This window comes from Chrysemys picta, chromosome 9 (assembly GCF_011386835.1).
Source record: "Chrysemys picta bellii isolate R12L10 chromosome 9, ASM1138683v2, whole genome shotgun sequence".
Lineage (NCBI taxonomy): Eukaryota > Metazoa > Chordata > Testudines > Emydidae > Chrysemys > Chrysemys picta.
The window spans coordinates 90732857-90745953 of NC_088799.1; the positions used below are offsets into that span (position 1 = coordinate 90732857).

General features: G+C 42.2%; 1 protein-coding gene across 11 annotated transcripts in view; it reads right to left on the bottom strand.

Annotated features, from left to right (window-relative positions):
* Positions 1-13097, bottom strand: part of GRIA3 (glutamate ionotropic receptor AMPA type subunit 3) — a 211544-nt gene that overhangs the window by 121976 nt on the left and 76471 nt on the right. For all 11 annotated transcript variants that reach the window (XR_010590293.1, XR_010590292.1, XR_010590289.1 and 8 more), the window contains exon 4: positions 4452-4639. Coding sequence is in view for 5 of the 11 variants with exons in the window: in XM_065556647.1 (XP_065412719.1) it covers positions 4452-4639 (188 nt within the window). In the remaining 6 variants the exon portion in view is untranslated. The remainder of the gene's footprint in view (positions 1-4451; positions 4640-13097) is intronic.

The following is a 13097-nucleotide window of genomic DNA, read 5'->3' on the forward strand; positions in this document are numbered from 1 at the left end:
ACCAACTGAAAGGGGCCTGATTTTCAGAGGGCAGGTGCCATGCACTCTCTGACAATCAAGCCCTTTTACTGGTAACATTTATGTTGGACACCCAACATCCCTAATCTCTTTCGGACGTTTTGGCTTAACTCGAATATACCACTGTTTTCAGTCAACACCTTCAGTAAAATGAGTGCCCTAAGCATCTAAAACTTGAACAATCAGCACATAATGGTATTTGCGAAAAACAATCTAAAATATGCAAATCCAAAGTTATCCTTTCCCCTATCAGCAAAGCACAGTTGTCTATAAGGAGGACATCTCACGATCCCTTTGAGTATTCCAACTATAGTGAACTAACTACTGTTTGAATTTTTGTATGATTTGATTAGCCTTATGAGAAGATAAGCAGCTAAGCTGAAGAGACAGAAGTAAAAGCCTGAAAAACGAATTGTTCAGCAATAGACCCAGGGGTAAACCAATACTGACTTTCACCTGCAGAAAAGGATGTCATTGTTCTCGAGTCTTGGACCAGAAAAATCCCTGGAGGCTGCTATTTGTAGATATTTTTATCATAATGTGCACCAATGTGGGGCCTGGTCCTGCATCCCTTTCTCATCTGAATGGTCTCATAGGACAATGTGCCTGGGTAAGTGGTGCACAACTGGACACCATCTTTTTTGTCTAGTATGTAATGGAATATTTATCCCAACAGTTGGTTTGCTTTACTAACTAGTTTCTTTTGTTTCATAACCAAATAACACAAAATCCATTTTAGGCCCTGATCCTACAAATATAAATGGACTCTACACATGGGCAGTTCCAATGAAGTCAAGAAAGACTGCTCACATATATAATGGTATCATATGCGTAAATGTCTGCAGGATCTGGGCTTTAAGCTATACTGTCAAGTGATTAACTAATCAACTACATTCTATGCTATTGCATTACTGAAAACCACTTCTTCTGAAAACTGTAGACCCAATCCTGGTCATAGGCACTGACTTGGGGGTGCTCTGGAGATGGAGCACCCACCAGCAGCCCCGCAGATCAGCTCCTCCTCTTGCCCACCACAATCAGCTGTTCAACGGAGTGCAGGAGGTGCTGGGGTGGGGGAGAGAGGAGCAGGGTCAGGAAGAGGTGGGGGGAGGGGCAGAGGTGGGGGCTTGGGAGAAGGGGGAAGTGGGGGCGGGGCCTGGGGCGGAGCAGGATGTGTGTGTGTCAAGCACCTTTCAGGAACTCAGGAAGTTGGCATCTTTGGTCCTGGTGCAAGTAAAATTACATTAGAGACCATTCAGAAGAAAGATTATTATACAATTTCATGGAATCTGACTTGTAAGTATAAATAAAACAGACTTAGAAAATGAATAATTTAGCAATTCAGAAATGTGATATCTAAAAGTTGAAAGTAAAACACCGGACAATTAGGGATAACCTGGAGCCCAGGGCTGCAAACCTTTAGCTATGTGAGAGCTAAGAGTTCATCAAATCAATAATCATAATGATGGAACATTTATCAAAAAATGCAACCCTACGCAGATTTGAATTCAATACTTTTGAAGGAGAAATTAGATCATTAATCCAGTTTGATACATGCTTAGGCTAAGATACAGCTCTCATTTTGGCCACTGGCGTGCTCCCATATATATATTTTTTTCTTATTCATGCAGGATAAATACACAGAGAATAAAATAAAAGAATGGATGTACGTCTAGAAATTTCAAACAAAGGGCCCATCCTCACCATGAGACTGGGTGCACAGTGCATTCCTTAGATCATACTTTGCTCAACAGTTCTCACTTGCAACTTTTGAGGAATGCAGACTCTGTTTACTGCATTTTGCCTCTTCAACAGGAATGCAAGAAAATGAAAGAATAAACCCCTCCAATGTCCTGCGTTCTGCTACATGTCTCCATAAACACAGGACACTCACTAAAATAATGGAAGACTGAAGGCCAAATGCCAAGCCATGTGTACATGGCTTCCTTCCCTATTCCCCTGAGTAAGCAGGTGCTATCTGAGGCTATCTGAGCCAAGGGCAGTTGGGCCCAGTGTTTAAGGGAGAGAGGGGGATTTTGCATCCCCCACACAGGTAGAAACCATGAAGCGGCTCAGGAAGTAGGAAACTCAAATCCCTTTCCACCTCCAAGCAGCCTTTTATGGATCTTTCACCAGCTCCCACAAAGAGGCATGTTCCAGGTAGCACCACTGCTGTGACGGGGTTGGGGGATGGAAAACTCACTCCCCCTTCTGACATTCGCTATTGGGCGAGAGGAGGTATTTTGGACCCCATGGACAAGTTACATGTCTGGTTAAAAGCTCTGTTTTGTAGCTTGTCACTAGTAGGGTTGCCAATTTTGGTTGGGCGTATTCCTGGAGGCTTCATCACATGGCATAATAGTTAGTTAAAAATTCATTTTAATTCCTGGAGACTCCAGGACAATCCTGGAGGGTTGGCAACAACAGTCACTAAGATGTTTCCTTGCAGCTATGCAACATATTCAGTCAGCTGGAAGGCAGCCTGTGCCTCCTTTGACATCATCCCACTGTCCTGATTACGTCACTGGCAGTCAAGATGGTGGAATCACAGACACTTTTGGTAAGGAGGACTGGAGCTGGGTGGCCATGTATGTGTTATACAACCCCACTCAGAGGTTGACTTCCCTTGGAATAGGACCACCCACCAGTCCCTGGGGCTACATGCTGCGGACATGCCTTGGGACGGGACTCAGTCCAGAGTGATTCGGGCAGAACTAAAGCATATGCAGCCAACAGCATTGCAGGGATTAGTATTATCAGGACAGACCCATCCATTTTGAGCCCGTTACAGCTACTTGCAGTTCTCTTTCGCTCACGTGGTTTCAAGTCACTCCCTAGACTTTAAGCCTGAATCAGACTGTTAATGTCTAAGAGACATTTATGATAAATTTCCCAGTACTTAGCTTCTATCTAACCGTACAGGCCTTTCTTATGCAAGAGGGGCCTGGTCCAGCTCTCATCAAATTCAATGACAAAACTCCCATTAAATTGAAAGGCAGCAAGATGAGGCCCTATAACTCCAGTGACTGGGAATGATTCCGCTTGGGGCTTGACTGGAATTGAATGCTGTCCAAATTGATTCACGTCTCCTGAAATTCTTTGGTTTTGTTTGTGGTAGCGTGGCTAGTTTGCCATTCGTCGACAACATACAATTTGTACAAGAATATGCTAACGCTTCATGAAATTTAAATGTTACTTTTGATTATTCCAGAATATAAAGCTGCAGTTAGAGTTAGGAAGTGGCATTTATCATAGGAGTTTGCAGTCTTAACACTGAGCAAATCCCTGTGTGCCTATGAACAAACAGGCTGAATGGGTTGGTTCAACTGTAATGTAGGCTCTGCTGGGGCTGTGAGCCACAGCTCTGAGAATGGCTAGTGGGGAGCCGGCCTGTCTCTGATCCCTGATGTGTAAGCAGAGTGCTGCTTTTACAGCCTTTCAGGTGTACAGTGTACTTTCTCCCATAGAGACAGCCATGGCAGCTGGTACTGAAAGGGGATAGGACCCTGGCCCCACTTCATTCCCACCTGCTCTTGGAAGACTACCACACCAGGGACTCCTACCAGGGACTGATCCCCTTACTTAGGCCAAGGTGGAGACGGATGTTCTGGGCAGCCCCAAGGAGCTATTGGAGGCTCTTAAACTGATTCTGAGGGAAGCCCAGTTCCGAGAGGGCTGTGTCATGTGTGCAGTCACCTAGCATTTGCCCTCTCTCGCAGGAGTGAATGTGACTCCACCCAGGAGCGTCGCCAGCTTTTCTGCCGCCCTAGGCGGCAGAAGGTCCCACCCCGAAATGCCGCACCCACAGAGGTGGCGGAAGGTCCCGCTGCCAAAATACCGCCGCGGTCGCTGCCCCCCCCAAATTGTAGCGCCCTAGGCGACCGCCTAGGTTGCTTAATGGGTTGCGCCAGCCCTGACTCCACCACACCCTGGAATATAGTGGGGGAGGCCCCTTTGCACACCCCCAAAAAGGCCAGCCAGAATCAGTTGAATTTCTCCCCAGAAATATTTCCATATGTGACAATTTTATTCATACATGAGTCAGTGCCTCTGCTGCCTTCACTGGCTGATTTTAGTTTTTTACTGTGATCCCTTTTTACAAACAGCACTCAATCCTACAACCTTTACCTACAAGAGTAGCCCTGCCTTCAGTAGGGTTATTTACATGAGTAAGGGCTACTGCTGAGAGCAAAGGTTTGCCCTATTTTTTTATTAATTTAGAAGGCACAACAAATTTACAGAGATGTTTTCTGTTGGGTTCCATTCAAATTATTTGCCATCAAATGTGACAGCCATCCAGGATATTTAATTTTAGAAAGGTAATTGGCATGTTTTTATGACTTATTTTTTAAGAGCTGTTTAATTTATTTCTATAGAGACACAATTCCAAAACCTTATGAAACAGTCACATACAGCACAGATTCGAAAAATACCTGTTCCAAAATTGTGTTTATTCTCTCTACTTCACAGTCGATTAAGTATCTTTTTTCCTGTCGTCTGTCCATTTCCTCTATGATTCTCCTCAATTCCTGAACGTCCTTTATATTTCCCACAGACCTGGCTGTCACTTGCCAGTTGTTTTGTACTGCTGCTTCCATAATTGCCTGAAGAATGGAAAATCCTAGAGGGGAGAAAAATACAATGCAATTGTTTACTGAAAAAAAAAACTGGTTTAAATATGTGAGAACAGGTTAAAAAGTATATTATCTGAAAAGAAATATAGTAGATAGTACCCTGCAATCAGTTTATGACCTGAATGACAAGATGGTAGGGAACAGATTGTGCTTTCTGTTACCCTGGTGTCAATTCTGAGTAGCTCCATTGATTTTAGTAGAATTATTCCAGAAACAAATCACTGAGATTGGTAGCTGGCCTAACAGCTCTGATGGCCTGTTCGTAGTTTTATTAGGATCTATGGCAGCTAAGGGTGTGACCCTGCAGTGCTCACATGGGCAAAACTCTCATCGGATTCAGGAGATGAACAGAATCTAATGGGAGATTTGCCTGAACAGAGACTACAGGAATGGATCATTAATTGGTACAGACCCAACCACTGCATACGAGAATGCCAACTAAATCATCGAGCTGGCTACTGGAGGCATATACTGTAGAGCATGTTTGCTGATATTCACTTTTATTTCAAGAAATATTTTTAAATATGGAATGCAATAATATTAACTACACTTTTAAAGCTTATATTAAGGTAACGTTGACTCATTCAGCAGCCTCAACAGAGCAGCACAGCAGCATGAAATGAACAAAGAGCTGCACAGTGGGAAATGTATGCAAGCAAACTGCAGTTCATTCCTTGAGCACAGCTGTGACTGGGCTACAGACAAACTTGAGCAAAGAGCCGTGAGCTAACTATAATGAAGCTGGGAAGGGAAATCTCCTCCCCAAAGGTAGCTTACGTGGGAGCCCTGGGGCACTGATTTGTATTCCTTGTCTTGCAGCATTTAGTTTGTGTTTACTGACCCCCTTTTTCAAAAGGTTGAGACTGTAGGATATTTTCAATTATTTCCTATTTAGAAGAGTTCAGTTCAGATAGCATAGTTCACCTACTTGACAACTCAATGCACCTACTTGGGTTCCAATGGAATGCATCCATTTCAGTACAGAAACGTCCGAGTGGAATATGTTTCTATCTAAATAATTTATTCATAAATTATTGAATTAAAAGTTTAGTTACACTTTGGGGTCCTTATTCATAGTCCTACTTTAGAAGCACAGAATTACTTTGTGTATATTCTATGCACCCACATATACATATACACACGTACACACACATTTGCTAGGGTTAATTATTTATACTTTAACATGGAAATTTACTAGTACTTTATGGCAAACTCCCTCACCCACTTTTGAGACTGAAAATCCTTGAGAGACACACAGGAACAAAGCACTGAAAGAACTGAACTATACCAGTTGCTATTCTGAGCTCAAATCTGAGATTTCACTTTAAGGATGTTTTTTATACTAAATAATTAGGACAAAGGGTCCGATCTCATTTACGCTGGTGTAAATTTGCAACAACTCCACTGACATCGATGGAGAGTCTCTGGAGCATTACTGGTGTAACCGAGGGCAGAATCTGACCTCTGTTGCTCGAGCTGTACCCTAACAGAGCCTGCATGTAGAGCATTAGGAGAACTTTTCATGAGGCTTCCCACCTCCTTTTGAAGTGCCCACACTGTGGCTACCTAAAGCACCTTGAGTATTATTGGTTTTCCTTTGTATGGATGCGTATTATTGTCTTGTCCAAGGTGGTGACAATTTATACATACTCTGGCTGGGAATCTTTTCTGGCGTCTCCTTTCCACTGAAAACTATTAAAAGAGAGGCATTTACATACCTATAGTATGATAAACTCAGTCTTCCTCAACATCATATTTTACAAAGATGACTGTGATGTCTCAGAAAGTATTATGATTTCACTGCAAACAGAGGAAGTTCACATATAAGACTGAGGCCTGGTCTACACCAGGGGTGGAGGGGGGAAAATCGACCTAAGATACGCAACTTCAGCTATGAGAATAGCGTAGCTGAAGTTGACATATCTTAGGTTGACTTACCTCGTGTCCTCACAGCGTGGGGTCGACTGCCGCCACGCCCCCGTTGACTCCACTTCGCCTCACACCACGGTGGAGTACAGGAGTTAACGGCAGAACGATCGGGGATCAATTTATTTTGTCTACACTAGACGCGATAAATCGATCCCCAATAGATCAATCACTAACTGCCGATCCGGTGGGTATTGTAGACGTACCCTGAGATACTCAATAGCTTACAAATGATGAATTCTGATATAGAAATGCAATTACAATTAACAGGAATTTACAAATGCTTTGTATGTAAAGATTTGCTTTTATAATAGTTGTTTCTACTAAATAAGAACTATTTACACCTTTCTGCTTTACATCATTCACGTGTAAATATAAATCTTGTGCTTGCGCTAAACTAATAATAAATTGGTCCACAATCTTTAGCAATCTTCCAATCAAAATATACTAATGGTTTCAGTTTATGAACATTCTGATCCCATATGGGAGCTTGCAAGAAATGGCATTGCTCTATCTTTTTGCAAATAAAAATACACAAATGCTTATGGATATTTCCAAAGAAATAAGTTAAAAATAAATACATTGGAAAGAAGGTACTTTACTACACTCTCAAAGTAATGCACACTGGACAACATAATCCCAACTATACATACAAAATAATGGGATCTAAATTACAACTCAGGAAAGAGATCTTGGAGTTATTGTGGATAGTTCTCTGAAAACATCTGCTCAATGTGCAGCGGCAGTCAAAAAAGCTAACAGAATGTTAGGAACCATTAGGAAAGGGATCGATAAGACAGAAAATATCATAATGCCACTATATAAATCCATAGTCTGCCCAAACCTTGAATACTGAGTGTCGTTCTGGGTGCCCCATCTCAAAAAAGACATATTAGAATTGGAAAAGGTACAGATAAGGGCAACCAAAATTATTAAGGGTATGGGACAGCTTCCATATAAGGAGAAATTAAAAAGACAGGGAGATTTCAGCTTGGAAAAAAGAAGGCTAAGGAGGGAATGAAAGAGATCTATAAAATCATGACTGGTGTGGAGAAAGTGAATTAAGGAAGTGTTATTTACTCCTTCACATAACAAAAGAACCAGTCAACCAATGAAATGAATAGGCAGCAAGTTTAAAGCAAATAAAGGAAGTACTTCTTCACATAATGCATAGTCAACCTGTGGAACTTGTTGCCATGGGATGTTGCAAAGGCCAAAACTATAATGAGATTCAAAACAGAATTAGATAAGTTCATGGAGGATAGGTCCATCACTGGCTATTAGCCAAGATGGTCAGAGATGCAACCCCATGCTCTGTAAGTCCCTAGCCTGTGACTGCCAGAAGCTGGGAATGGATCACTCGATGATTACCTGTTCTATTCATTCCCTCTGAAACACTTGGCATTGGCCACTTTCAGAAGACAAGATACTGGTTTTACCAGTATGGCTGTTCTTATGTTCACGTCACCCATTCAGTTTGGTCTCTGCACTTCCTGGTTTCAGATGAAGTTCTATTAGGCCATATCTGACTTAATCAAAATCAGGATATCTTACAAGCAGGGCCGGCGCAACCCATTAGGCGACCTAGGCGGTTGCCTAGGGCGCTACAATTTGGGGGGCGGCGACCACAGCGGTATTTCGGCGGCGGGACCTTCCGCTGCCTCTGTGGGGGGGCGGCATTTCGGGGCAGGACCTTTCGCTGCCTAGGGCGGCAGAAAAGCTGGTGGCGCTCCTGCTTACAAGAAAGCCCTTTCATGTGCGATATACCCACGTGTGTGTGTGTGCACATGCACATGTGTGTTTTGTCCAGCAGTTGCTATTTCAAAGAAGAGCAAGGAGTGGGGAGGGTTATTCAACAACTTTTCTCTGATACATGTAAACATAATCAATTACTCACAGCATGAAAGAATTCCATGGACTCCCCACCACTTCTGTATCCACTACAAACTGTTTCTCCTTATCTTCAGGTACTTCTATGGCAATACCCCCCTCTGCCTTCATGATCGCCTCTCTCCATCCTTCCCATGATTTCTCTCTGTACTTTGCCATTTGTGTCCTCTTCTTGGGCCTTCTCTTCCACGTCTCACTCACAAACTATCATTTGCTCCTCCACTTCCCCCCACCTGACTGAGTCTCCATTGCTTTATAGAAACAGCACAAAACCCACCTCTTCCACATTTTCAAGAAACCATCAGCCAATTCCCTGAAAACATTATTGTAATGTACATCCTTAGCCATTATGAGACATTTGCATGAACAGCATGTTCCCAACTTCAGTTGTACTCTACCCTTGTGGATGCTGCTATATTTAGCAGCAGGGCTATTTTAAAAAAGGTTTTCTTTGTTTTTCTTATTTCCGACTCTGAGCGTTTCTTTGTTTAACTTAGCAACAGTAAAAATGTGATTGTCCATGGGGATCTCTCTGTTAGGGAGTGAATGGGGAAATGTCACTCCTAGTTCCTTGCACATCCATGAGTGAGCCAATGTAATCACATTTTCCCCTCCAGATAAATCTATTTTAGTGTGAGTGTTTCACAAAAGATACTCTCATATAACGGAGTGCAGGTGTATAGCTCTCATGAATGGCTCTAATTTTGTGAACCCCAGAAGGAAGCCAGCCAGCTACAGGGTGTCTTGCTCAGTTTTATGGCTATTGGTATGATAGGCATTGGGTCACGCTCATAAGTAGTTAAGAGGCAACTTGTGTTTCCAGTTCAGTTCGGGTCAAGGAGCAAGCTATTTGGGAAAGGTTTTGTTGCCAATTTGTTTCAGTTCAGCTGTTCCATATAAGTGTTAACCAAAGAAAGTAAATATGAGCTGAACTAAGAGAAACTAATGCTCTTGTAGGTGACTGTGACAGGACATGTTTTTAAAATGTGTTCATTGATACCACTACTAAGCCCTCATCAGAATGACCTTCTTCTCATCCTCTAACTCAGACGGAAGCTTAACATTCAAACCAGCCAATGTCAGGATGCTTCTGCCGGTTCTAAAGATACTGGTGATATCCAAAATCGAATCCTTGTCATTATCAACTGAATGAGCTGGAGGCAAAGGCAGAAGTAGTCTTTCTTACAAACTGAACAAAACAAACATAAGCAGCCAGGCTCCTATTCAGCAAAACACTTAGGCATGTGCTTATCTTTAAGCACGTGCTTATCTGGTTTGCTGAAACAGGACCCCAAAAAGTTAAAGCAAAGGCCGGGAATGGATTATCTGCCACTATAGAGGTCTATGCATTTTAAATAGTCCAGAGGTCTCCATCAGAGCTGCACCCTCTGCACTTCCCAGTGCTGCAGCCACACTTCCTTCTCTGGCCATACTAAAACACAAACAAAACCAGTATCTTCACTCTTCTAAAGGGAAAGTAGAGACTATATTTTAACTACTGTTATGAACCATCCCTTCTGAGATGGGTGTTTCTCGGCCAGTGCTACTGACACAGATAAAGATGACATTTCACCCACCTCCATCAGTTTACCAAAGCACGTGAGTCTCTTTCCCAAATCCAGCTAAGCAAAAATCTTCTGCCCGAACAGCTTATTCAACCAGATGGAATTTCACATACTACATGATTGAATTTATTCTTGATCAGATAGCAATGACCATTGAAAGGAGCATATACAATTGTATCATGGAGGGCATTTTTCTTCTTTCTGCCCAGTGGACCATACGAGAACATCTCTATCATAGCATGAAACTCTTTATGATTGGCACCAAAGAAATTAGTGCAAACGTTAATTTAAATCACTGATCCTCTTAATGGACAATATAAGGGGAATCCTAGACCTCAGAAATGCAGCGTTAAATTGCAATCCTTTTTTCTTCTGCGTTGATAAGTGTTAGGGATTTTTTAAGGGACATATTTTCAGATGGGAAACGTGTGGGCCAGAAAAATGAACTGTGCATACAAATCTGTGTACTGGTGCTTCTAGCTACCTGATCTGCATGCACAATCAGTTACCTAGAGGTGAAGAACTATGACTTGGGCCCACAACTGAACTGCGGGCACCCAAAAGGGGACCCATAATCGGCAGATGTAGACTGAGCCACAGAAATGAGGCCACCCTTGTGAAAGTTTCCCCTTAATGTCAAATATGAACTTTATGATGTTTATTTACACCTAAAATCTCCTCAGAGCACTAGAAGTTTAGCTGCATTTGGATACTTTGGTTACTTACCTCTGAACCCAGCACTAGTTTAAACACCAATAAGGAAAAGCATTTATCTAGTATTGTTAGACCTGAGTAAAATAATTCATGTGTCAGAGCAGAGGAGGAAGGGGAGGTGTATTTTGCATACAGAAGGGAAAAGGTAACATAAGTTTATATGCTTCATGTATGCTTAAAGGAGTAGAACAAGCAAGGAATCTCTGCCAAGCTGTACACTAATACAAGTCTTAGCAAATACCTAGGCCCTGCAGTGCTCTTGTATTCTAATTACATTTACTTAAGCTCCGCAGCTTGAATTATTAAATAAAAAATGGAATAATCTCATTTCAACTGTTTCTTACCTGGTCATTTGAAATGCACCAATAACTTGCATATGGTGAACTATGTGCTGCTATTCTGATGTCACACAAACCTCTAGAATGGGAAGCATATAAACCCTTCTGTTATCTTTTTCTTTCACCTTCTATACCACTAATTTATTATGCCCCCTATTGTCTCTTTCATCGTGAATTACATTATTGCCTGGGTCATCCATAAACACAAAAATCCTCACAAACAGATATTCCAATTTGGATGAGTGAAAGTGAACCTGCCTTGCCTTGTCAGCTGAAAGTTTACAGGAACCATCTGGTCTGCATTTGTTCAGGAAGGGATATAGCTAAACACGGAGGATTTCAGATCCACAGCATAGAATGGTGTGTGTACAAAAAGAAATCTGGATGCTCAAAAGTCACTATTTCTTACTGACCACAGCTCACTTTAATCTGCATTTTTTTGATAATATAGGGCCTAAATCACCACTGCATTACTCCAGATTTAAGTCAGTGCAACGGCAGTGCTTCCAGTGGAGCTGCACCAATATAAATAAGAACAGAACATAAGAACGGCCGTACCGGGTCAGACCAAAGGTCCATCTAGCCCAGTATCCTGTCTACCAACAGTGGCCAATGCCAGGTGCCCCAAAGGGAGTGAACCTAACAGGCAATGATCAAGTGATCTCTCTCCTGCCATCCATCTCCATCCTCTGACAGAGGGAGGCTAGGGACACCATTCCTTACCCGTCCTGGCTAATAGCCATTTATGGACTTAACCACCATAAATTTATCCAGTTCTCTTTTAAACGCTGTTATAGTCCTAGCCTTCACAACCTTCTCAGGTAAGGAGTTCCACAAGTTGACTGTGGATCAAGTCAACTAGAGTGATAGAGTGATACAGAAGAGAATCAGGCCCAAAGACTGTAAGGATCAAGGCCAGATGAAGATGTGATGTAACTGGCCTTGTCATTTGGATACAACTCTCATGCTGGTGGGAAAATGCGGAATAGGCCACTTCTGGTCTCATGCTAATGGAAATATATTTATATCTTGAACCCATGTTATGATCCAGGGTTTCTGAAAGGGGCGAATCCAGGTTTTTATCTTTGCCCTGGGATTCTTCATTTAAATGTTTTCAAGGGCACATTAATGGTCAAGTAATTTATAGTTTCCTGAATGCAGGTTGGAATAATCCAGGCTGAGAGACTCTTTAAAACCAGACTCTGTTAGTTGTGTTTGAGGGAAAAACAAAACAAAACAAGCAGGTAATGACTGCCCAGGGAAGACAGCAGAAGTAGCACAGGAAACCAGTGAAGGAAATAATAATATATGTTGAGAAGTGACAGAAGGTGAAGAGCGCTGTGCTATCCAGTGGGCAGGGGCTGTAGGGTATTCCCAGAGTACTTACTGCCAAGAATGTCGAGAACTCTTGATACTGATGCTAACAGAAAGCTGGCAGAGGGAGCATTAAGGGCATTCTGTCACTGGAGGATGCAGAGGTCTGGAAGCCATGGGCTTCGAGGTAGTGGAGAACAACCTTCCCAAAGGGAAAGCCATTTTAAATGTGAACTATTAAATGTTAAAGCTTCTTTAGCCTAATAAAATTAATTAAATTTGCAGCTGTTAACGTTCCAAATAAAAATAGATTAAAATAACATTGTTTAAATCAGAGGAACCTTTATCTGGCAAACCTTAGGATGAGCTCAGGGCTCTGTCTCCCTTCAGCAAAAGAGAATGATGTTACAAAGTCCAGAGCAGTGGAATAAAGACAATTGCCTACAATGCACAGCAGAATACCAAACCTTGGAATTCAAATCCAGCAATATTCCTCCCCAGCCACAGATTTCTTTGTGTATCCTGAATTCTGCACTCAATCAGGCCAAACCACCATGGACATCAGGGAACTCAGAATAAAGTATTATTGGGCAGCCAAAGGAGTGCTATACTGTAGCCATTTTGGAATGCATTTCCTTCAGCAGTATGAAACCTTTATCCGCACGGATCATTTGGCTGATACCAATGTGACCACAATG